The following is a 25,876-nucleotide window of genomic DNA, read 5'->3' on the forward strand; positions in this document are numbered from 1 at the left end:
CGGGAGAAAGATGAGGCTTTCTACTCCCGTAAAGATTTACAGCCTCGGAAACCCTGTACAGGGTCGCTATGGGTCGGAACCTACTCGACGGCACTTAACAACAACAACAACCTTGAATGGTGCTAAATCTTAAAGCCGAAGAAGTTTAATTATATCATTACTAAAAATTGGCCTTTTTATATTTTCCAAATTTTGCTTTAAATAAGAATTCTGTTTTTACTAGGCCAGGCCATAGTTTTTGCTATATGACCAAAAGCATAAATTAAGTTTCAAGCTATTTCTGCCTTACATAAAATAAAGATCTTCCTGTAACAAATTTCATGGGAAGCTGGCAATTTGAAAGAATGTCTTTTCATGAGTGCAAAGGACAGGCACTGATGAACCACCTTAATTTAACTAGTTAGTGAGCCAACTATAAGGCACTAAGTAGTCGGTTTACCTTTGTGGGCTTAATTTCATCATTAAAAAGGAAGAAAGGAAATAGCCCAACTATGAGAGGAAACTCAGGGTTTTCAGGACTAATAAAGTAAAAGAATCAAAGAAGAATAACCAACTACAGGACTTCTTGTTTTGTCTGTTATTTACGTATTGGTTTTGTACGAAACTGAAGCACCATCATCTCATTTGGTCCCACATGATGTTTGAAGACTGTTGTTGTTGAGTGTCCTCACATCAGTTCCAACTCATAGTGACCCTGTACAGGATTCCTGAGCTTTAAATCTTCCAGGGAGCAGAAAGCCTCATCTTTCTCCCAAGGAGCGGCTGGTGGGCTCAAACTGTGGACCTTGTGGCTCACACTTCGGTGCTTATCATGCATATTTATCCAAGATTTACTATAAAATGCTCTTCTAAACTGGCTCTGAGCATATTGGAATTTTATTTTCTTAAACCTAAGATGTAAGAGGAAATATTTAGAGAAGGCTTTCCAGTCACAATGTGTTTGCATCTAGATTCAACCTCAGGCACAACCCACTTCCTTCCCATATTTCACATACTTTGTGTGTTAGTATACTGAATTGCTCCTGATTCTTCTTTGATTCGTCTTCTACCAAAGTACAGTCACAGCAGATAGCATTTCTGTTTTCCTTTGATGTTAACCACACCTTTTCAAAATGTACTTACAGGCAATCTAAATAACATGGAAATAATTTAAGCTGTTAGTTACTTCAGCAAGTGTTGGGTTCCCATCCTCCTCTCACCCCTGGCCTGCAAGCAATATGTGTTGTATATTGCACACAAGTTTCCTCTAAACCCTCATTTAACAGAGAGTTAGGAAGATGTATGTAGTAATGAGATTATATTGTAATCTGTGCTTGTCCTTTAGTAATTGAGCTTCCAGTGGAACACTATATAATGACATTCACATTTTTTTCCCCCAATGGCACAGCACAAATACGATTTTCTCTTTCCTGAAATTCTTTCTTGATTTTGTTTACCAGTATTATAAGACAGCATTTAAAAGTTATTCTGTCAAATTTTTAAATTGAATTAGGACACAGCTTGCTCCTGTCCAAAACTGAATGTCAATATCCTGAAATAAACCAATAAGCTCAAGAAAACCAAAAGATCCTTATTATAGCAAACAAGCCGATGGTCAGGGAGAAACAAAGTGGATATCTTTATTCCCCTGGCACACAGTGTTTTCGTCCACCTAGTGTCCATAAGGTCACTTAATATTTTACACCAGAGATTTTGACAAATCTTTTTTCATGCTTAAATATAATTATTACAATTCTAAGTTTCAGAGAAGTGAAGTGTTTCTATCACCAAGGCCATATTTTTCAACCACTGATCCTTCTTCTTTGTTTTTAATCTTTCCATTCCAATCACCAGTAATTATCAGTGCATCTTGATTGCATATTTGATCAATTTCATATTGATGCAGTTGGTAGAATTCTTCAATTTCATTTTCGCTGGCTTTAGTGGTTGGTGCATAAATTTGAATAGTGGTATTAACTGGTCTTCCATGTAAGCATATGGATATTACCCTATCACAAACTGCAGTATACTTCAAGATAGTTCTTAAAATGTGTTTTTTTTTGTTTTGTTTTGTTTTTTATGATGAATGTGATGCCATTCCTCTTAATTGTGTCATCCTAGGCATGCAATTGTCATTCAAAATGGCAAATACTATTCCATTTCAAATCACTAATATCTAGTTTATCAACCTTTATGCATCCCGTTACGTTTTTGACAACTTCTAATTTTTCTAAATTTATACTTTGTACATTCTACTTTCAAATTATCAATGGATGTTTGCAGCTTTTTCTCCTCATCTTGAGTTGTGTGACATTAGCAAGTGAAGGTCCCAAATGCTTTACTCTATGTGCTTCATCATGGTCAACTCTACTTTGAAGAGGCAGTTCTTCCCCAATTATATTTTGAGTGCTTTCTAACCTGAGGGGCTCATTTTCCAGTACTTTATCTGAAAATATTCTTTTGCTATTCGACATGTTTTGATATTCAATATTCTGGTGCTATCCGACAGTATTTACTGCTGTTCATAAAGTTTTCAGTGACTAAACACTCAGAAGTAATACATATCTCTTTCTTCCTAGTCTGTCATAGTCTGGAAGTGCAGCTGAAACCTGTCCACCATGGGTGTACTCTACTGGTATTTAAAATACTAATGGTCGGTTTCCAGTATCACAGCAACATAAAAGCCAGCACAGTAAGACAAACTGACAAAGGACTGATGTTAATGATCCCTCTGTAGGTTTAACTATAATAACCTTGTTATGACTTTTACCTGTCCTTAAAGTCTGCAGTCTCCAGAAATAGTTGTAACAGTGTATACTGATAGTTACCTTCTTTCCTTCACTTGATGGATTATGCGCAAAGCCCATCCAGAGGCTAAATACTGGACTACAAACTCTCCTTAAATTGTAAAGCCTTCAATTCCTAATCTGGTTACCTTTGTGGTTGTCTTCCCCTCTGACACATTCCTCATCAGGCCGTTAGAGACATCCCATTAATGTCCCACTTAGAAACACAAAGAGGAAGGATCAGTAGTTGAAAAATATGGCCTTGGTGACAGAATCGATGCTGGAGATCGCATGATAGAATTTCGCAAGAACATGTGACCAAGCCCAAAGTTTTAAAATGCCCACACACATACTGTTAGACTTGGTGAATATTGTGTGTGACTATACAGTATACAGTATTAAAGGTGATAATCCTGTATCAATAGTCAGATTTGAACAGTGTATTAATATCAAGTTTTCTTTTTCAGAACTATTTTAATCATGGACAAAGAAAGTAAGTAATTTACTGGGTTTATTCCTTCCTAAAATGTTCAAGCTTTTATTAACTTTATATTTATCATAGTGGTTTATTTGGTTTCTGAAGTGATGTGATTTGCTCTCTGTTGTTTATACTCCAGAATACAATGTCCTGTTCAGTGCTTGGATTGAGAAGATGTACATAAATATCTACTGCTGTTAATTTTTTCTTTAAAAGAAAAATGCTTAGAGAAACCTTCTAAGAAAACTTAGGCATACTTGGAAATATATTGTATAATTTGCACTCTATTACACCGAAATCAGTTTTCCCTTTTCTGTGTGCATTTTATATATATAAATATTATTCAAATCATACTAACACATAGTAACATTTAATATGTTGATTCATAGTCAGAATTTACCTTTTAAATGAGTGCCTTTATATTACATTGTAGGCATGGGGAACATGACTGCAGCAGTAATTCTTTAAAATTGCTATTGAAATTGATTAAAAGCTATGGAACATTAATTTTAAAGAACTAATCAAAAACTATAAGCAATTATCTCAGATAAAAAACCTAATGCCATCAAGTCAATTCCAACTCATAACTGTGTTGTTCAACAGAGTAGATCTTCCCTGTAGGATTTCCAAGATTGTAATCCTAAAGTAGGAGTCTTGGTGTAACACTTCAGATTAATGTGTTGGACTGCAAGGTCAGATTGAACCTCAAGGTCAGTGGTTGGGACTCAGCAGACACTCCTTGGAAACCCTGTGTGGGATCATTATGAGTGGGAGCCAATTCAACAGCAGTTAACAACAACAATCTAAAGAGAAGCTGAGTAGCATTATCTTTCTCCTAAGAAGCAGCTTGTGGATTCAAATCACCAAACTTTTAGTTAGCAACAAAAGTCTTTAGCCACTGGGCCACCTCAATTTCAAATCCTCAGATACATCTTCCTATATATATTTCATAACTTAATCATATATATAGGTTTAAATAACTATCAATCATATGTTCTAATTTTTTTCCCAAGAATATTGTAAACAAGGTATTAGTATATACTACATTCTTCTGTTTCTTAATAATTTAATTTTATGAAGAGAAAAAACCTTACATTTGGTGGAAAATATCCAAAGCAAAATCTATTGTTCTAAAGTGTCTTTAAGGAGCTCTGGTAGTGTAGTGGTTACGAATCGAGCTGCTAACCTCAAGGTCAGCAGTTTGAAACTACCAGCAGTTCCGTGGGAGAAAGATGAGGCTTTTTGCTCCCATAAAGATTTACAGCCTCAGAAACCCTGTATCAGGTCGCTGTGAGTTGGAACTGACTCCATAGCACATAACCACCACCAAAGTGTCTATATTCCCTATTTTATCTGTATTGAAAGAACAAACAAGATGTTTTCCTCTCATTACAATAATGTTGATGTTGTTATGTGATATTTCAACTCAATTTCAAAATTCATTCTTTCATAAACTTTTTTGCTTATTTATAATTGTATATATGTATGTGGGGGGGGGGGGATAATTGAGGCCTTTTTCTCCTACAAAGATTCACAGCTTCAAAAACCCTATACATGGTCATTATGAGTTGGAACCATTACGACGGCACTTAACAACCCACATGTATGTATATGTAGGTATAAATATAGATGAAATGTATCTGATCTGGTAGTGTAGTGGATTATGTGCTGGGTTGCTAACCACAAAGTAAGCATTTCAAATCTACTAGTCACTCCAAGAGAGAAGGATGAGGCTTTCTGTTCCTGTAATGACTTAAGCCGCAGAAACCCTATATAGGCTTGCTATCAGTCAGAACCAACTTGACGGCATACAACCACCACCATGTGTCTATGTAAAGAAATGTGTGTATAATTGAAATATGTGTTTATAATGCACACATACATATGGCAAAAGAATTAAAACTGAATAATCATCAGGATAATGTGATGATCCTATGATTTTATAGAGTATTTTAAGTTGTATTTCACAAATCAGATGCCACCATCTGTAAGTCACATGCATTTTGCTTTCCCTGACCCTTTGTCAAGCAATTATTTTCTCTTTGTGTGTGTCCCTTATTGAATTCTGCCTGGATTCTTGAGTCCAGAATCACTACGCTGGTAACCAAGCACCAGAGGTTATGAGCTCCTGATTTTTTTGAACTGTCTACTCCTGGATATGTGTAGGTATTTATTATTATTCAAGCAATAGTGCTGCTGTTGTTGTTGTTGTTAAGTGTCGTTGAGTCAGTTCCGACCCATAGCAACCCTGTATGGGGTTTCTAAGGAGCGATTGGTGAACTTGAACCACCAATCTTGCCGTTCAAACGCCTTTGCAGTCTGGCGCATTAACCCACAGCCCCACACCAGGACTCCAATAGTGCTGTTAGGAGGTGCCAAAATATAACTTATTAGGTGAGAGTAGAGCAATAAATCAGATTTGTGATGTGCTTTCCTTGAGATGCATTCTAAATTTGATCCTATATTCCAACTTGGGTTGAAAATGGGGGTTGCAAGCAGAGCTTTGAGCTAGAGAGCTAAGAAGCTAGAAGCTGTGCTACTCACCTGAAACTGAGAAATAGGAAAGAATAATTTTAGATGGAATGAACCATGTATCTCAAAAACTGTGTTCCAGTATCTGTCCAAGGTAAAACCTTGATCTCAGTAGGAGATTATCTCCGTGACTTCTATTCCAATAGAGTGAGTTATTTTATTTAATAGCATTTAACAATAACAACAACAACCTATGAAGGAAACAGAGAAGAAGATGATTTAAGTGTAGGGGTTCATTAGATCACTAATTCTATGTAAGCAGATTCAAACCATAGCTCGGGTCACATAGTCAACACTCAATAAACATTTGTTGGATGGAGAAGCTCACTAAAAGAATGACTGGAGAGAATCAGGAGATCGAATCATTTGAGTATATACATAGATTGTTGAAGTCACAGGAATAAACACATAACTAAGTTTAATATGTAAATTTATTATTATTAAATTAGTTATATGTTTTGTAGACCCAAATCATTCATATTGGTAACTTCATATGGTTCAACCTTATTGTTGAATTATTTTAAAATACTTAAAGTGATACATAGACTTCAGTGTTTAAATAATCCTGATAACCATGGTTATAAACCAAGCCAAACCAAACCCACTTCATCAAGTTGATTCTGGCTCAGTAACACTATATAGGGTTTCTGAGCTTGTAAACCTTTATGGGAATGGAAAATCTCATCTTTCTCCAGCAGAGCAGCTAGTGGGTTCGAACTGCCAATCTTTTGGTTAGCTTTCCAGTGCTTACCCTAGAATGTAATATGGGCTCCCTAACACCCTCGGAAACCCTATACAGGGTCGCTATGGGTCGGAACCGACTCGATGGCACATAACAACAACAACAACAATGGTTATATATATATGCACATATATCTTTTAAATCATCCATAATCCTACCACTGCTATCCCCACATCCAACTAATTTCATTTGTCTCCTTCTTCACAGTCTATTTGTAGTTTTAAAGCAATCTGCTTTCTATTACTGGCAAACTCAAAGCATGGAATTGAATGGTGGTGGTTATGTGCTGTGGAATTGGTTCTAACTCATAGCGACCCTGAATAGGTTTTCCAAGACTTTAAATCTTTATGGTTTTGAATAGTCATCAGTATTATTTGTAAAACTAGAAATTCATTCCCAGTAACTTAGTGGTCTCATTTTACCTAAAATAGAATTCACTTGAAATAGGTGTTTACTACAAATTAAATATTAAAAGAATAAGGACAACTTAAGTGAAAATCACTTTACCTACTTCAATACAGCAAAAGACCATACAAATGTATATTACCTAAGGACAATGCATTTTTTTTTTCTAACATATATTCTTTATTAAAGCAGTCTGTATCCATCCTCCCTTGTTTTATAGATGTATACATGAATGCTCCTCAGCCAGGAACAAATTTGCCAGCAGGATATCCCCCTCCATATCCATCAGCAGCATTCCAAGGTAAAACATTTCTTTGAAGAAGACAACACTAAACTGATAAATTATTGAAATTCACTAAAAGTTTGTATATCTGTGAGAGAGATTTATTTTAGTAGTGCTTTTTGTTAAAGTGCCATGAATGAAAATATTTGGCAGCCTAGTTTTATTTATTTTTTTATCTGGAGAGTATATTTAAAACGTAAAAGAGAGTCAATGAAAACAGTAGTGAATAGTCATTTAGCAAATGAAATATAAGGCTCTTCATAAATTGTTGTTGCTGTTAAGTGTTGTCAAGTCAGTTGCAATTCATAGTGACCCTGTATAGGGTTTCTGAGGAGCGTTTAGTGAGCTTGAGCCAACGACTTTGCAGTTCAAACTGACCTTTGCAGTCTAGTACATTAACCCAGAGTGGCACAATAGGAGTCCCTTCATAAGATAACCCCCCTAAACAGATACAAGAGTCCTGGTGTGGCACTGTGGGTTAATGTGCCAGTCTGCAAAGCCATTTGAACTACAAGGTCTGTGGTTCAAGCTCACCAACTGCTCCTTGGAAACCCTATACAGGGTTGCTATGGGTCGGAATCAACTCGACAGCACTTAACAACAACAACAAATAGATACAAATAAAGATTTTATTGATCTTCCATCTGTTCTGAAAATGGTTTGCAATCGCATTTAGGATACTTATCCATGGATGTTTTTGAATCACATAGTTGTTCTTGTTAAGTGCCATTGAGTTGGTACTGACTCATAGCAACCCTATATAGGGTTTCTAAGGAGCAGCCAGTTGATTTGAACTGCCGATCTTATGGTTAGCAAGCCAGAGCTAACCACACCAGGCCATAGCGTTGTTGTTTGTTAAGTGCTGTCGAGTCAGTTCTGACTCTTAGCAATCCTGTACAGGGTTTCCGAGGAGCAGATGGTGGGTTTGAACTGCCAACCTTGTGGGTCACAGTCCAATGCTGATCCTACAGCACACCACCATTTTTTTTTTCAGAGTCAGAGAAAAAAAAAAAAAAAGACAGCTTAACATTGAAATGGAAGTAATCGAAATGTAACTACCTAAGAACAATTCTCATTTTCATTTTATAACAAATCTTTACTTTTTTACATGCTGAATCATACACTGCATATTCAACAACACAACAACAAAAAACTGAGTTATATTGCTCCATAGGAAGCAATACATGTTTTTTGTTTTGTTTTGAATCAATACATAAAAGAATTTAGGGATTTTTTTCATTTAGACACATACAGTTATAATAGTTATGAAAACTTCACCAAATGGCCATGTGCTTAATACCCTCAGATATACAAAGAGGTGGATGGACGGACTACCCACATCTTGAGTAACATAGTAGAGATTTTGTGTCAAAGGGAAACCAGTTTGGGCAGAAGGATGTATCTTTGTTTTCTTCTTGAATCAATAAATTTGCTTTGGAGCTTGAATGGCATGTCTAGGCCAGGAAAACCTCCCAATGGGGTCTGGATCGCATCTAAATACTTGTAACTAAAAGAATTAGCACATTGCTAGCATGCTGTAGCACAAGCACAGGACCACAAGATCAGTTTAAACCTCAAGGTCGGTGGTTCAAACTCACCAGCCTCTTCTAGGAAACCATATATAGTGTCGCTATGAACCAGAACCACCACTGACCCTATGGCACTTAATAACAACAACAAAAGAACTAGCAATAGAAAAGATCCAAGACTCTAGAGGTGTGGTTTTCAACCTTGACTCTGAAGCAGTAAAAAGTAATAGTGCTGTGAAATCATCTCAGAAGAATTAAATCAGAATCTCTGGTATCAAGGCCAAGGCATTAATAATATAATAATTTCCTCCTGATAACATGTCCAGAGTACATGAGACAAGTCTAACTATCTCACTACTAAAGATATTCTGGCTGTACTGTTTTAAGACAGATGAATTACTTCTTCTGCCTGTCCATGGTGTATTCACTATCTTGAGCAACATAATTCAAAGGGATCAATTCTTCTTTGAACTTCCTTATTCATTGTTCTACTTTTACATGCATATAGGTAGTTGAAAATAATATAGTTTGGGTCAGACATACACTAGTTTTCAAAGTAACGTTTTTCCTTGAGAATGGTTTAAAGAAGTCTTTTGAAGCAGACTTGCCTAATACAAAATGCCATTTGATTTTTTTCTTTTTTTTCCTATTCAGCCACATCAGCCACACTCCCCATGTTGCACAGCAATCACCAATATCCATTCCCAAATCTTTTTTCCTCCTTTCTTTTTCTTTTTTTTCCCTTCTTTACTATTTTTTATTTGCCAGAAAGTTCCCAATTGTTTGTCCTAATGGGAAAATAAATAAGATACATTGTTTTTCTTCCAGTATATGGGGAAAAAGACTAAAAAAAAAAAAAAAGAAGAAATCAATTTTCTTTCTTTTCCTTTTCTTCTTTTATCCTTCCTTTTCTTATTAACTTCCTTCACCGTCCCCCAAGTAGCCCATGTCTTCACTCTGCCCAGTGAATAATTCTCCCTTCCCTCTCACCCCTGGTTACCATCTTAGAAAGTATATTATAGAATTAAAGCCTTTTCTTGGCTTTTCACAATAGTGGTCTCATATAATATCTATCTCATTGTGACTGACACATTTCAGTCAGCATAATATCGTCCAGATTCCTCCATGTTATACAGTGTTTTGAAGATTAATCATTATTCGTCAGTGTTGCATAATATTCCATTGTTTGTATGTACCAAAGTTTGTTGAACCATTCCTCTGCTTATTGGCATCTAGACTGTCTCCATCATTTTGCAATTGTGAATAATAATTCAATGAACATGAATTTGCAAGTATCTACTTGTGTCATTGTTCTTAATTCTTGAGGATAGACACCAAGAAGAAAGATTGCTGGGTCTTATGGTATTTTTATTTCCAACCTTCTGAGAAAGTTTTCCACATGATTTTACAGTCCCACCAGCAGTGTTGGAGAGTTGCATACCTTCCACACCCTCTCTAGCATTTGTTTTTCTGGTTTTGTTTTTTTAACTTTACTATTAATGTTGGAGTAAGATGATATCTCATTTGATTTGTTTACTGCTGGGTCCATAGATATTTATTGTGGAGCCAAGTAAAATGAAGGCTTTGTCAACTTCTATCTTTCCTCCATTTATCATGATGCTGCTTGTTGGTACAGTTGTGAGGATGTTTCTTTTATGTTTATATTGAAATGCAAACCAAACTGAAGGAAGGCTGTATTCTGATCCCCATCAGTAAGTGTTTCAAGTCCTCTTTGCTTACAGCAAGTAAAGTTGAATCATCTGCACATCACAGGTTTATAATTAGCCTTCTTCCAATCCTGATGTTCTGGTCTTCTTCATATAGTCCATATCCTCAGATTATTTCTTAGCATACAGATTGAGTAAGTATTCTGAAAGGCTATAGTCCTGACTCACACCTTTCCTTATTTTAAACCATTCACCATCCCCTTGTTTTGTTTGAAGAACTGCCTCTAGGTTTATGTTCAGGTTCCATATGAGTGCATTGAAATGTCCTGGAATTCCCGTTCTCCACAATGTTATCTATACTCTTTCATGATCCACACAGTCTAATGCCTTTGCACAGTCAGGAAATTATAGGTAAACATCTTTTTTGTATTCTCTGACAAGATCCTTCTAACATCAGCAATGACATTCCTGGTTTCATATCCTCTTTAGAATTCATCATGAATTTTTGGCAGTTCCCTCTTAATGTATTACTATAAGAGTTTTTGAATTATCTTAAGCAAAATTTTACTTGTGTGTGATATTATGATATTGTTCGATACTTTCCACATTTACTTGGAATAGGCATAAATATGGATCTTTTCTAAAGTCCCCACTGAATAGTTTTCAACTTGTCTATAAGGATCTGATGAAAAGAGATGACGATTAGATTCTTATGATTCAATAGTGAGTAATTGTTATCATGACTAATTGCAACTGTCACAATTGAAAAGATAGAAGTTTTATAACAAAAACAGGAGAGTAGTTAATCTTACAGTCCAGAAACAGAGGACCCTAGGACTGTCTGTCAAGGGAGAAGAGCACAAGCAGAATGTGGGACCTTATCCAGAGAAGCAACGACACCAGAGATAGAAGCAGAGATAGGGGCATGGAGACAGGGAGCAGCTGAGGACTCTAGATTCATGGGAAGAGAGGGACTAAGAGATGGCGGCCAGGAAGCAGACTTGCAGAATGTGCCCTTTGATCATTTAAATGATTATATATGCCTGAGTGTTTAAAAAAAAAAAAAAAAAAAAAAAACTAAAATGAATATGAATAGAGAGAAATACTGTTGACTGATGATACATGGAGGGGATTATAATCATTGCAATGAAATAGGGCATATGATTTGTTGTGTGTAAAAAATAATATTGATGCTCTGCTCTATAGACTTTCACTCAATTCACAATAAAAACTTAAAAAAAATAAAAGAGTAAGTATATGAACCAACTGTATTTTGCCTTTGAAATGAAAATGAATATGAACATGGAAAAATCACTGAAAGATAAAAGCACAAACATTAAGCTTCATGAAAATAGGATGATGGAGCTGAAAGCTCAGTTTACAGATACCTGGCAAAATCCTAGAAGGTCTGATGCTTCTATTTTACAATATAGTTACAAATTACTTTACTTGTTGGTATTTTAGGACCTCCAGGACATGAAGGCTACCCTGGTCCCCAATATGGCTACCAAGCCCCACCAACTGGCTATCCCGCCCCACCAGCTGGATTTTCTGGTGTTGGTCCAGCCAACTTTCCTGTCCAGCATCAGCCAATGTATAGTCAGCCAGGTGGACCTGCTGGGATACCATGGATGCCAGCACCACCACCTCCATTGAACTGTCCACCTGGATTGGAATATTTAAGTCAGGTAATTTCAAATGCATAAAATTCAGGAAAAAATTAAAAACATACTTCCTGTTATAGGTTAACAAAAGACTAATTCATAAAAGTTTGAAATAGTGAAATAACATTTTAAATTAAAAGATCACGAATACTTCATGATCAGTTTTACTTTTAAAGTAAAATACACATCTCTTAAGAACTTGTGTTTTCTATGATCTCAATATAGTATAATCTTTATGATAATCGCCTGCTGCTAAGTGTTATCTCGTCAGTTCTGACTCATAGTAACCCTGTATTGGGTTTCCTAGTGGTGATTGGTGGGTTTCAATCATGAATCTTGTGGCTAGCTGTCCTGTTGATCCTACTGTACCATACCAGGGCACCAAAATAGAAATACTTTGGTGAGTGGTTGTGTGCCGTGGAGTTGGTTCTGACTTGTAGAGACCCTGTATAGGGTTTTTGAGGCAATAAATATTTATGGGAGCATAAAGCCTCATCTTTCTCACACAGAACAGCTGGTAGACTTGAATTGCTGACCTTGCAGGAAACAGCTAAATTCATAACCCACTGCACTTCCAGGGCTTATAAAGCATGATTTTCTAGGCTTTGTTATAAGCATAACACATACATTAACTCACTAAACAGTTATGGAGACCCTATGATATATTGGAGCATAATTATCACTATTTTAAAGAAAAATAAAGCAACTTTATTGTTGTTGTTGTTAGGTACCATCAAGTCATTTTAGACTCATAGGGACCCTATGCACAAGAGTCCTGAGCCATCCTAACAATTATTGTTATGATAACACTCACTGCTGATGCCATTGTGCCAATCCATCTTGTTAAGATCTTCCTCTTTTTCACTGACCCTCCACTTTACCAAGCATCATGTCCTTGTTCAGGGACTGGTCCCTCCTTATAATATGCCCAAAATATGAGAGACATAGTCTTGCTCTTGCGATCTTGGTTGCAAAGAAGCATTCTGGATGTACTTATTCCCAGACATATTTATTCTTCTGGCCATCCATGATACTTTTAATATTCTTCTCCAACACCATAGCTCAAATGAATCAATTCTTCAAGTGTCATCTACTCTTTGTTTGATTTCTTGACTGCTGCTTTCATGACTGTTGATAGTGGATCTAAACAAAATGAAGTCTTTGACAACTTCAGTCTTTTTTCTATTTATCATGATGTTGTCTATTGATCCAGTTGTTAGGAATTTTGTTTTATGTACATTGAGACACAACCCATATTGAAGTCTGTGGTCTTTGATCTTTATCATCAAGTATTTTAAGTCCTCTTCACTTAGAGCAAGCAAGGTTGTATCAACAGCACATAGCAAGTTGTTGAAGAGTTTTCCTCAAAACCGGATGCAACATTTTTCATACAATTCAGCTTCTCAGATTGTGTACTCAGCATATAGATTGAATAAATATGGTGAAAGAATACAACCCTGATGCACCCATTTCCTGATTTTAAGCCATTCAGTATCCCCTTGTAGTATTTGATCAACTGCCTATGTATAAGCTCCTCAGAAGTACAATTAAGTGTTTTGAAATACCCATTCTTCACAATGTTATCCATAATTATAGTCAATAAATCACAGGTAAACATCATTCTGGTTGCCTCTGCTTTCAACCAAGAGCCATCTGACGTCAGCAATTATATCCTTCATTCCACAGCTCTTGTCTGAATGCAGCTTGAACGTCCAGCAGTTCCATGTCAATGAACTGTTGCAGCTGTTTTTGAATTATATTTAACCAAATTTTACTTGCATGGTACATTAATGACCATTGTACAATGATTTCCGCATTCTTTTTAGTCACCTTCCAGAATGGGCACAAATATGGACATATTCCAATCAGTTGGCCACATCTTCCAAATTTCTTGACATATGAGTGCCTCCAGTGTTAACAGCAGTTTGTTGAAAGATTTCAATCTGTATTCCATCAATTTCCAGAACTTTATTCTTGGCCATTGCCTTCAGTGCCCTGTAGACTGTTTCCTTCAGTACCATGAAGAGTGATTGTATACTATCTCATGGTTGAACATCACCCATATGTTTTGTTGCAGTAACACCGTGTACTCCTTCCATCTTCTTTAGATGCTTTCTGCGTCATTCAACATTTTGCCCATCGAATTGTTTAATACTTCAAGTCCAGGTTTGACTTTTTTCTTCAGTTACAGATTTGAAAATGCTGAGGATAATCTTCCCTTTTGGTTTCCTAACTCCAGGTCTTTGCACATTTTATTATAATACTTGACTTTGTTTTCTCGAGCTGCCCTTTGAACTTTTCTGTTCAGCTCTTTTACCTCATTTCTTCCATTGCTTTAGCTTCTCTGCTCTGGAGAGCAAGTTTCAGTCTCTATTGACTTCCATTTTGGTCTTTTCTTTATTTCTTTTCTTGATGGCCTGTTGCTTTCTTCCTGTATGATATCTTCTTGATGATATCCCACAACTCTTCTGGTCTTCGGTTATTAATGTCTAATGAATCACATCTATTATTCTTGACCTGGTCTCTAAATTCAGATGATATATGTTCAAGGTCATATTTGGTCTCTCGTGGATTTGTTTTAATTTTCTTCAGCTTCAACTTTAACTTGCATATGATCAATTGATGGTCTACTCTACAGTCTGCCCTTTGCCGTGGTTCTACTTATGATATTGAGCTTTTCCACCAGATGTAGTCAATTTGATATCTATATATTCCATCTGATGAGTTCCTTGGGCATAGTCATCTTTTATTTTGTTTTAAAAAAATATTTGCAATGAATATGTCATTAGTCTTGAAAAATTCTTTCATGCTATCTCCAGCATCATTTCTGTCATCAGAGATCTATGTTTCAACCACTGATCCTTCCTCTTTTTTGCAATCTTCATATTCCAATCATCCATAATTATCAATATATCTTGCGTGCATGTCTGATTTTTTCCACAGTAAAGAATTTGATAGAATCATTCAATCTCATAACCACTGGCTTTAGTAGTTGGTATGTAAATTTGAATAATGATAAAATTTACTAGTCTTCATTCTAAGCTTATGGATATTATCTTGTCACAGATAACATTATACTGCAAGACACATGTTGAAATATTCTTTTCGATGATGAATGCAAGACCATTCCTCTTCAATTTGTCATTCCAGGCATAGTAAACCATATGATTGTTAGATTCAAATTGGTCAGTACCAGCCTACTTCAGCTCACTAAAGCCTATGATATTGATCTTTAGCACTTCCATTCATGTTTTACAACTTTCACTTTTCTTAGATTCATACTTCATACATTCCACATTTCGAATATGTTTACAGTGGTTTCTCCTCATTTTGCGTTGCACCCCATCAGTAAGAGAAGGTCCTGAAAGCTTTACTCCATTTGCGTTGTCTCTACCTTAATACTCTTTCCAAGTCTTATTTTGAGTGCTTTCCAACCTGATGAGATCATCTTTCTGCACCATGTCTGACAATATTCTGGTGCTAATCATAATGTTTTCATATTTCTGCACTGTATCTGAAAATGTTCTGCTGCTAATCATAAAATTTTCATTGGCTAAGCATTTATAAGTAGTCTATCTCTCCCTCTTCTTAGTCCGTCATAGTCTGGAAACTGAGCTGAAACCTGACCTCCATGGGTGATCCTGCTAGTATTTAACACACTGGTGCCATAGCTTCTAACATCACAGTAACAAGCAAGCCAGCATAGTAGGACAAAATGACAGGCAACTTTCTCAGAGGCAAATAGTGAAGAAAGCTTTTTTAATTCAGGGACTTTGGTTCTGGATCCTGTGCACTTCAATCTCAAAATTTAATTATACCCTGAGATTTTAAAGAAACTGTAAATAAAACTTAGATTTGAGCTTCAATATGTGGTACCAAAGAAAGTGTTTGGATTTAAATAAAGCTTTTCTTTTTATTATCATTAATAGAATTACATGTGTATGATGCTGTCTTTGCTCTTTGAAACACTTCTTTTTTTCTGTTAATTTGTCAGTGTGTTCTTTTTTAAAAAAAAAAAAAAAAAACACAGCTTTTTATAGTGTGTTTTTTCACTGTGAATTGGGTGAGGATCATTAACAGAGAAGATCATTTTTCCAGTCAACAATTCATGCACAGTTTATTTCCTCTAGTTGATTACAGTCCCCACAATGTAACATGACTTATCCCACTTCCTCTCTGGGTTTCCTGTTTCTATTACTTTTATCTTAACCCTTCTGAACTTTGTCCTTGAATAAATGCTGCCTTTTTTGATCTCAAATGATTCATATTCTGAGCTGTACATCCTTCTTAGTGTATTGTTTCCTTATAAATATCTATTGTATGGCTAACGAGCTATCAGGGTGAGTTCAATCCCAGACCTAAAGGGAGACTAAGGACCAAAGTCCCAGGGTTTCTACCAGCCTCTATCTAACCAATAAACATATATATATATATATATATATATATGTTGTGGGACAAAACTCAAAATTTTATATATATATATTGTCCCACATTTTTCTCCCATACGATCTATGATGAACTAATGTGATCACTTTCAGAACAGTTGATATTAGTCCTCTGTCAAACCTACATATATTCATGGGTATACTCCCACTCGCCCTCCAACATCCACTAAGCCTGGATGTCTGTTTATGCATATACTCATGTAGTTAAGTGCCATTGAGTCGAATCTGACATATAGTTACCCTGTATAGGTTTTTGAGGAACAGCTCATGAGTTTGAACTGACCACCTTTAGGTTCAAACTGACATTGAGGTTCAGTGCTTATCCTGTGGCACCATACCAGGAGTCCAACATCTATTCATAGATCACCTTTATTGCAGGATTGTGTGCATAACAGTATTTACCACTGTTCCTTTTATCTCTTGCCCTTCTCCAAGTGTGGAAGACCAATTTTATAATTTCACCCTATAATAATAAGAAAAATCTGGGATTTTGATGTATTGCATGATAACTTACTTCAGCAATGGGTGATTTAATATCTGTTTGTTGTCAGAAATCTGGTAGTGTAAGTTAGAATATTAAGTTTTTGTATCCATTCTATAAACAAACAAATATTCTTATGATATGAAATCAGTTTTTAGTAAATGAAATGCCCCCTATGCTCTCTGTTCTAATTTAATTACCCACATGCATGTGGATAGCATCTATTATAACTTTTAATTGTTCTTATATTATTTAAGAAACACCCAGAGATAGACTTACTATTTTTTAAATCTACTATAAAACACATAAAGTATCAAGTGCACTTAAAAAGAATAATTTTGAAACTAGTAGAAATTAGTCCATTAAACGGATTTTGAAAAGTTAGTATTTATTAAAATTCTTATGCATGGAACTTTGTTCTCTAATTTACATGGATTCTAATGTTAGTCAATTTTGTTTGTTCTAAAGTAGAGGTAAAAGTCTAAATGTTTTCAACACTTTCAGCTGATATATTTCAATGAAAAATATGTTGGCTTGAGTTTTTTATTACAACATAATATAAATTATTTTATACTGATAATACATCATTATTTGCATTGATTACATATACTTTTTAAGAATGTAAGAGAATGCATATCATTCTGCTTGATTTTTAAAAACATTCATTGGACATATTCTTACAGCTAAATTTTCTTTCTGTAATAGATAGATCAGATACTGGTACATCAGCAAATTGAACTTTTGGAAGGTATGTATTCATTTTATTGAACATATATTTAGAAACATAAGAAATGTATGCTGATAAAGTTGGTCATCGTAGCACTTGCAAATGTAGACCATTAAGCCTGGTAATAAACAAATGTCTCTTATTGAAATAATGAAATGGTGATGATTAGTAGTGGTTTATTCCTGAAAAGTAGGGGTCAAATAACTAAATACTGCTATCACTGGGCATCTGTCCTCATGATATAAGCCCAATGATAAGGTATTTAACTATTTGACCCCTACTCTTAGTGTCTCATGCTGGGTTCTCTACAGGAGAAAAATCAATGAAGCATTTATATAAATATATAGAGAAAGATTTGCTACAAGTAAATGGTTCATGCAATTGTGGGGACTGGGAAGTCCCAAAATAATCATTCAGTAGGAGACTAGAGGTTTCTGACTCATGGTAGCAGCATCTGATGAAACCCAAATTAGGCAGCAGCCTGCTAGTTCCTGTTCCAAGAGCTGGTGTCAGAGTATATAGAGGTGAATATAGGATTTAATGTAGGTTCAAGAGACAGACACACACAGTGAAAGAGCACTCTTCCGCAATATCTATATCTACTGGAAGCAGACCACACCCCAAGGAAACATCTCTTACAAGTAATTGGCTACTCATGTCAGATCACAAAATAAAGGATGATGGCAAATCACTAAGAATCATGGCCTAGCCAATTTGATACATAATCTTAACTGTCACACTTAGAAATAAGGAAAACAATCAAAAGTTACTTCTGCTCCCTTCTCTTTGTACAGATCACTTAAGGTGATTTTATCACTTCACTTCACTTCTGTCATACAGTCCCAATTTGTGATCACCTTCAAATTGGTGCAAAGCAAGATGCAATAGTTCAGTTATCTTAGTGCATTTCCACAGTGGTTGGTGGAAATCAATTTTTGAAAGATTCTTAATTCTACTCATAGTTTCTCTTGGGAGTTCAGCTGAACCCTAGAAATCTTTGCTTAATGACTGTGGATTAACCAGCCTGATTGTAAAATAACTGCAAAGTTGGAAGATTTCAGCAGGCCTGGTAGCCTTGCTTCCTAGACAAACTTTCCTACTTATACTGAATGGGGCCCTTATCCACAATATGTTTCCTTGGTGCAGAGCTTCCCAGGTGGAAGAATAAAATTAAGAAGCCAATAGAGACATTAGGACCACCATCAGAAGAATGAGAACCTGGGTAGATTCATGAATCTTCTAAATATAAAGGGTTTAATAAAATGTCAAGCTAGTTTTTAGGATAGATCTTTTAAATGTATCTTCACCTCTCTGCAAAGTTGTTTTCTATTAGTAGAATGTAGAACATGAATTGTTCTGCTGAGTAATGGATTTGGTTAACATGTAATAAGTCACTTAAATTATTTGACATTGTCATATATTTATAATGTTCATGTTTTCTTTATTTTCGCTAAAGGTTCTTGGGAAAATTATTTTTGTTGTGTAATAAATTTTATTGTGAAAATTAAAATTAAATTATTGTATTTTTTACATGTTTTTAATTGTGCAGTTTTTTTGTTTTTTAAAAGATATCTTTCTTGGTTTGGTTGGTTGTTTTTGCTCCAAACTGAAAACTTAGGTTATTTTTTAACATTATGAGTAGTTTACTTTTATCCACTGAGATTATGACCAGGTATTATATACTTTACTGAAATTCAAATTTTACATAGACAGTAAAGAGATAATATAATTGTTTTCATTTTGTTTCCATTTTTTAAGTAGAAGGAAAACTAGTTATTGTGTCACCCAATGATCTCATAGTTTAATATACAGTTACTTGGATAATTGGAATCCTGGTGTGGGCTGTGGGTTAATGAATTGAACTGCAAGCTCGGTTTGAACCGAAAGGTCAGTGGTTCAAACTTACCAGTTGCTCCTGGGAAATCCTGTACAGGGTCGCTATGAGCTGGAACAAACTCAACAGCACTTGACAGCAACAATAACTGGATAATTATTTAATTTTTTGTTCACCAAACATTTGACTGGTGACAGAAGTTGAGGTCAAGAATGTTTCTCATAAAAGTAAGTCCAAGGCATGCCTTAGTCTGAACAGAGACTTAAGGGAGTTCATGTTGATGGAACTTGTGAAAGACTTCTCTGACTAGAAGTCTTCCCACACAAATATTATAGAGTGATTTTTTTAATCACTCATTATTTTGGTCATACTTCTGTTACCCTACTGTTGTTAAGTTGATTCCAATATATAGTAACCCTATGTAGGGTTCCAAGGCTGTACATCTTTGCCCAAGCAGAAAGCCTCATCTTTCGCTTATGGAGCTGCATTGGGCTCATACCACTAACCTTGTGGTTCACAGTCCAGTGCTTATCATACAGAGCTACCACGATCCTCTCTGTTACCCCTATTGTTGTTGTTAAATGTCACTGAGTTAGTTCTGACTCATAACAACCCTGTATAGGGTCTCAGAGGAGTGGCTGGTGGGGTGAACTGCTGTGATTCATGTATTTAAAGCTAGGAACAAGTAGAACCCTTAATTGCTCTTCCTGGCTCTAAACCATTGATCCGTTTGGTTCTAAATAATGTGTGGTTCAAGCTGGGAAGCCCTTTGGAAAGATAAATGTCTGTGTCATCATGTAGCATCTCTCCATTTCCCCCACACAGAGATTAGCTACTCTAAAGTGCAGAAAGGTACTCTGCCACCATAGGTTAAGCATCAAGCTGCTAACCACAAGGTCAGTGGTTTCAACTCAACAGCTGCTTCACAGGAGAAAGATGAGCCTGTATCTGCTCTCATAGAGATTTCAACTGTCAGGAACCTTAATGAGAATTCTACTCTGTACTGTAGGCTTGTTGTAGGTTGGAATCGACTCTATGGACATGGGCTTTTTGGTACCACTAATCTTGATAGTCTAAGAGTTGTAACGCTGGTCCCAAGCAACTTTTTCTCTTGCCCCAAACCCATCTTTCACTTCTAAGCAGTCAATACTGAGCTACATAAGGGTCTCTTGTGCCCTGTCTGATATTTTAGTTCATCTTCCATTTTCACTCTCTCCCCTTTGACATGTGTGCATAACAGTAAACTCTCCAATTGCTTTTCTTCAAACACAGTTCAAAACACTAGCTATAAGTATGATTTATAAAATAATCTAAAACTAGTTCATTAGATATATATCATTAAAAATAAACACAGAAATAATTCTGTATTCTTCTCCATAATTTGAGTACATTATTCACAGCTCTGAACAAAGTACCATAAACTTGTGGGATCTGGAAGTCCATGGGACGGCCTTTTTTTCTGCATCTCTTAAGTTTTCTATCTTTGACAGAGTGCAGTCTAACACTTTTCTATCACTGTTAGTGGAAAATGCTCGACTTTTCCTTTTCTGAGAGGTTTCTGCCTTACACAGGTTTTGTTATATTCTGAGAAAAAGGACATTTATCTGTAAATTGAATGTAACGATTAATATGTGTGTCAACTTGGCTCAGTCATGATTCTCAGTGCTTTGTTAGTTAAGGTTGAGTCACTTCCCATAATGAGATCTGACATACTGCAATCACCCCCTTGATTCGCTTTGCTATGAATCACCAATCAATTGAAAGGGAGTTTCCTGAGGAGTGTGGCCTGCTTCAAATATGTGTGTACTCTGACAAAGTTTATTTGCTCTTTGCTGGGTATTGTTCCTGGCTTATCATCTGACTTCACCTGGTTCTTTGGCATGGAGCCATAGGAATTTTATATTGTCTGTTGATTCTGGGAGTCAGTAAACTGCTATTTTACCTGCTGAGTTTGGACTTACTCACCGCTATAGCCAGCAGACTCCCATCTGATCTGCTGGTTTTGGATTTGTCCACCCCTGCAACTATGAGTCTGCAGAAGCCTCCAGCTTGACATTTTACCCATAGACTTGGAACTTGTCAGCCTCTACAGACATTTCCTTCCACCACTTGTCTGTCAGTTTGTCATACTGTGGTGGCTTGTGAGTTACTATAATTCGGAAAGCTATGCCACCGGTATTTTAAATACCAGCAGGGTCACCCATGGTGTACAGGTTTCAGATGAACTTCCAGACGAAGACAGACTAGGAAGAAGGAGTGACAAACTACTTCCAAATATTTAGTCACTGAAAACCTTATGAATAGCAGAAAAACACTGTCAGAAAATGAGCCCCTTAGATTGGAAGGCACTCAAAATGTGACTGGGGAAGAGCTGCCTCCTCAAAGTACAGTTGACCATGATGATGAGAATGGAGTAAAGCCCATGGGAGAAAAGCCTGCGAAACCTAAATTTGCTGATGGGGCACAACTCAAAATGAAGAGAAACAGCTGTAAACATCCATTGAAAATCAGAACATGGATTTTACGAAGTGTGAATCTAAGAAAATTGGAAGTTGTCAAAAATGAAATGGAACACATAAACATCTATATCTTAGGCATTAGTGAGCTGAAATGGACTGGCATTGGCCATTTTGAATATGATGACCACATGGTTTACTATGTCGGAGATGACAAATTGAAGTGGAATGGTGTTGCATTCATTGTCAAAAAGAACATATCCAGATCAGTCATGAAATACAATGCTGTCTGTGATAGGATAATATCCATGGGGCTACAGGGAAGTCAATACTACTATTATTCAAATTTATGCACCAACCACTAAAGCCAGTGAGGATGAAATAGAAGAATTCTGCCAACTTCTTCAATGTGAAATTGATCAAACATGCAGTTGAGATGTATTGATCATTACTGGGGATTGGAATGCAAAGGTTGGGAGCAAAGAGGAAGGATCAGTAGTTGGAAAATATGGTCTTGGTGATAGAAATGATGCTGGAGAATGCATGATAGAATTCTGCAAAATCAATGATTTGTTCATTTCAAATACCTTCTTTAGACAGCATAAGAGATGACTATACACATGGATATCACTAGATGGAATACGTAGAAATCAAATTGACTACATCTGCAGAAAGAGAAGATGGAAAAGCTCCATATCATCAGTCAAAACAAGGCCAGGGGCAGACTGTGCAACAGACCATTAATTACTCATATGCATATTCAAACTGAAGCTGAAGAGAATGAAAACAAGTCCACGAGAGACAAAATATGACCTTGAATATATCCGACCTGAATTTAGGGGTCATCTGAAGACCAGACTTGATACATTAAACACAAAAGAAAGAAGACCAGAAGAGTTGTTTGATGACATCAAGAACATCATACATGAAGAAAGCAAAAGTCATTGAGAAGACAGGAAAGAAGGAAAAGGTCAAAATGGATGTCAGAAGAGACACAAAAATTGCTCTCCAGCATAGAGATGCTAAAGCAAATCAAAGAAATGAGGAGGTATAAGATCTGAATAGAAAATTTCAAAGATCAGCTCGAGAAGATAAAGGCAAATACTATAATAAAATTTGCAAAGAATTAGAATCGGAGAACCAAAAAGGAAGAACACCCTCAGCATTTTTCAAGCTGGTGGAACTGAAGAAAAAAATTCAAGCCTCGACTTTTGTTACTGAAAGATTCTCTGGGCAAATTATTGAATGATGCAGAATGCATCAAGAGAAGATGGAAAGAATACACAGAGTCACTGCACCAAAAGGAAATGGTTAATGTTCAACCATTTCAAGAGGTAGCATATGATCAAAAGCTAATGATACTGAAGGAGGAAGTCCAAGGTGCATTGAAGGAACTGGCAAAGAACAAAGCACCAGGAATTGATGGAATAAAAATTGAAATATTTCAAGTAAGTGAGGCAGCACAGGAGGCACTCACTCATCTATGCCAAGAAATTTGGAAGAAAACTATCTGGCCGACTGATTGGAAGACATCCGTATTTGTGCCCATTCCAAAGAGAGGTGACCCAATGGAATGCGGAAATCATCAGACAATCTCTTTGATATCCCACGTGAGTAAAGTTTTACTAAAGGTAATACAGAAATGGCTGCAAGCATACATTGACAGAGATCTTCCAGAGATTGAAGCTGGATTCAGAAGAGGCTGTGGAACGAAAGATATCATTGCTGATGCCCGATGGATCTTGGCTGAAAGCAGAGGATAACAGAAAGATGTGCTTTATTGACTATGCAAAGGCTTTCGATTGTGTGGATCATGACAAGCTATGGACAACATTGCAAAGTATGAGTATTCCAGAACACTTAATTGTGCTCATGAGGAATCTGTACGTGAACCAAGAGGCAGTTGTTCAAACAGAACATGGGAACACTGAATGGTTTAAAATTAAGAAAAGGGGGCCAAAAAGGTTGTATTCTTTCACCATTCTTATTCAACCTCTATGCTGAGCAAATAATCCAAGAAGCTGGGTTCTATGAAGAAAAACGTGGCATCAGGATTGGAGGAAGACTCATTAACAGCGTGCAATATGCAGATGATACAATCTTGCTTGCTGAAAGTGAAGAGGACTTAAAACATTTACTGATGAAGATCAAATAGCACAGCCTTTGGTATGGATTACATCTTAATGTAAAGAAAACAAAAATCCTCACCACTGGACCAATAAACAACATTCTTAACAATGGAGATTAGATTGAAGTTGTCAAGGACTTCATTCTTCCTGGATCAATTATCAACACTCATTGAATCAGCAGTCAAGAAATCAAATGATGTATTGCAGTGGGCAAATATGCTGCACAAGACCCTTTTAAAGTGTTGAAGAGCAAAGATGTCAGTTTGAGGACTAAGGTGCTCCTGACCCAAGCCATGGTATTTTCAATAACTTCATATGCATGGGAAAGCTGAACAGTGAATAATGAAGACTGTAGAAGAATTGATGAATTTGAGTTATGGTGTTGGAGGAGAATATTGAAAGTGCCATGGGCTTCCAAAAGAACCAATAGGTCAGTTTTGTAAGAAGTGCATCCAGAGTGCTCATTGGAGCCTAAGATGACAAAACTTAGTCTCTCTTATTTTGGATATATTGTCAGGAGGGACCAGTCACTGAAGAAGGATATCATGTTTGGTAAGGTGCAGGGTCAGAGAAAAAGAGGAAGACCCCCAATGAAATGGATTGGCCAAGTGGCAGCATCGATGGACTCAAGTGTAGCAACAGTAATGAGGTTGGCCCAGGATCGGGCAGTGTTTCATTCTGCTGTGCTTAAGGTCGCTATAAGTTGGTACTGACTCGATGGCACCTAACAATAACAGCCATTTCCTTGAGACAGATCTCTCTGTATATATACAAATATAAATTGAATGCTTCCTACAAACACTCCCACCATTCATTAGTACTTCTAGACCTATAACTCGACTTAAGTCCTATCGAGCCCCAAATGGAAGTACAAATTATGTCAGAGGATTAAGAAATGCTACACTCCAAAAGAATTGCTTGATTTTCCTAAGATATACAAACAGAAATCTGGATAATATGTGTGGGAATAAAAGTGCAATGAGTTTCCTAAAGAACCAATAGATCCAATTTGGAAGAACTGCAGCCAGAGTGTTCCTTGGAGGCTAAGATGGCCAAACTTTGTCTCTTGTAACCCTGTTAAGGGTGTGGGATAATGGCTCAAGGAACACAAAGTTCCCACTAAGCACAGATTCTTTATTTAGTGTTTCAGTTTGAGAGGTTAGTGTAGAATCGAATCATTTATTTGGTTGATTCACTGATGCATCAATTATATGGTGGCTTACAATAAATTAAGTTGAAGTACAAGCTCTGCCTTGGCATACTGTAGAAGAAGATATCCAAAAGATGTAGGGATTAACATGTTAAAAGTGTATTTATTAGGTTAGATCAACAGACCTGCACATAGAGTATCCAAAGGACACATCTTTTACCACAACAGTGAGGAACAAATTTGTGAAGGGAGCCCCAGCATCCTTGAAGACACCTGTGATTGTTGCTTTGTATAAATCAGATTGACAGAGGGAACTTCCCTAGTTGAATTAAGACACTTAACTACAATGAGCTGATTGAGCCCCATGGTGGTAGGGGGCCAAGTGTAGTTGTTAAGTGCCATCGAGTTAGTTCAGACCCAAAGCAACTCTGTATAGGGTTTCTAAGGAGCAGCTGGTAAGCTGGAACCGCCTACCTTTCAGTTCAAACCAACTTTGCAGTCCAGCACATTAACCCACAGCCCACACATGCTGTGTATGGTTGCCATACTAAACTGTAGGGTCAAAGTAGTAATCAAAACAGTATAATTC

The 25,876-nt window shown here is 36.4% G+C and overlaps 1 protein-coding gene across 1 annotated transcript in view; it reads left to right on the top strand.

Moving 5' to 3' along the window:
• Window positions 1-3,245: 3,245 nt before the first annotated feature.
• Window positions 3,246-25,876, top strand: part of PLSCR1 (phospholipid scramblase 1) — a 34,020-nt gene continuing 11,389 nt past the window's right edge. The window contains 4 exon segments of the mRNA XM_006877367.1: window positions 3,246-3,258; window positions 7,143-7,223; window positions 11,866-12,089; window positions 17,697-17,739. Coding sequence (XP_006877429.1) covers window positions 3,246-3,258; window positions 7,143-7,223; window positions 11,866-12,089; window positions 17,697-17,739 — 361 coding nt within the window.

This window comes from Chrysochloris asiatica, unplaced genomic scaffold (genome assembly GCF_000296735.1).
Source record: "Chrysochloris asiatica unplaced genomic scaffold, ChrAsi1.0 scaffold00490, whole genome shotgun sequence".
NCBI classification, from domain to species: Eukaryota; Metazoa; Chordata; class Mammalia; order Afrosoricida; family Chrysochloridae; genus Chrysochloris; species Chrysochloris asiatica.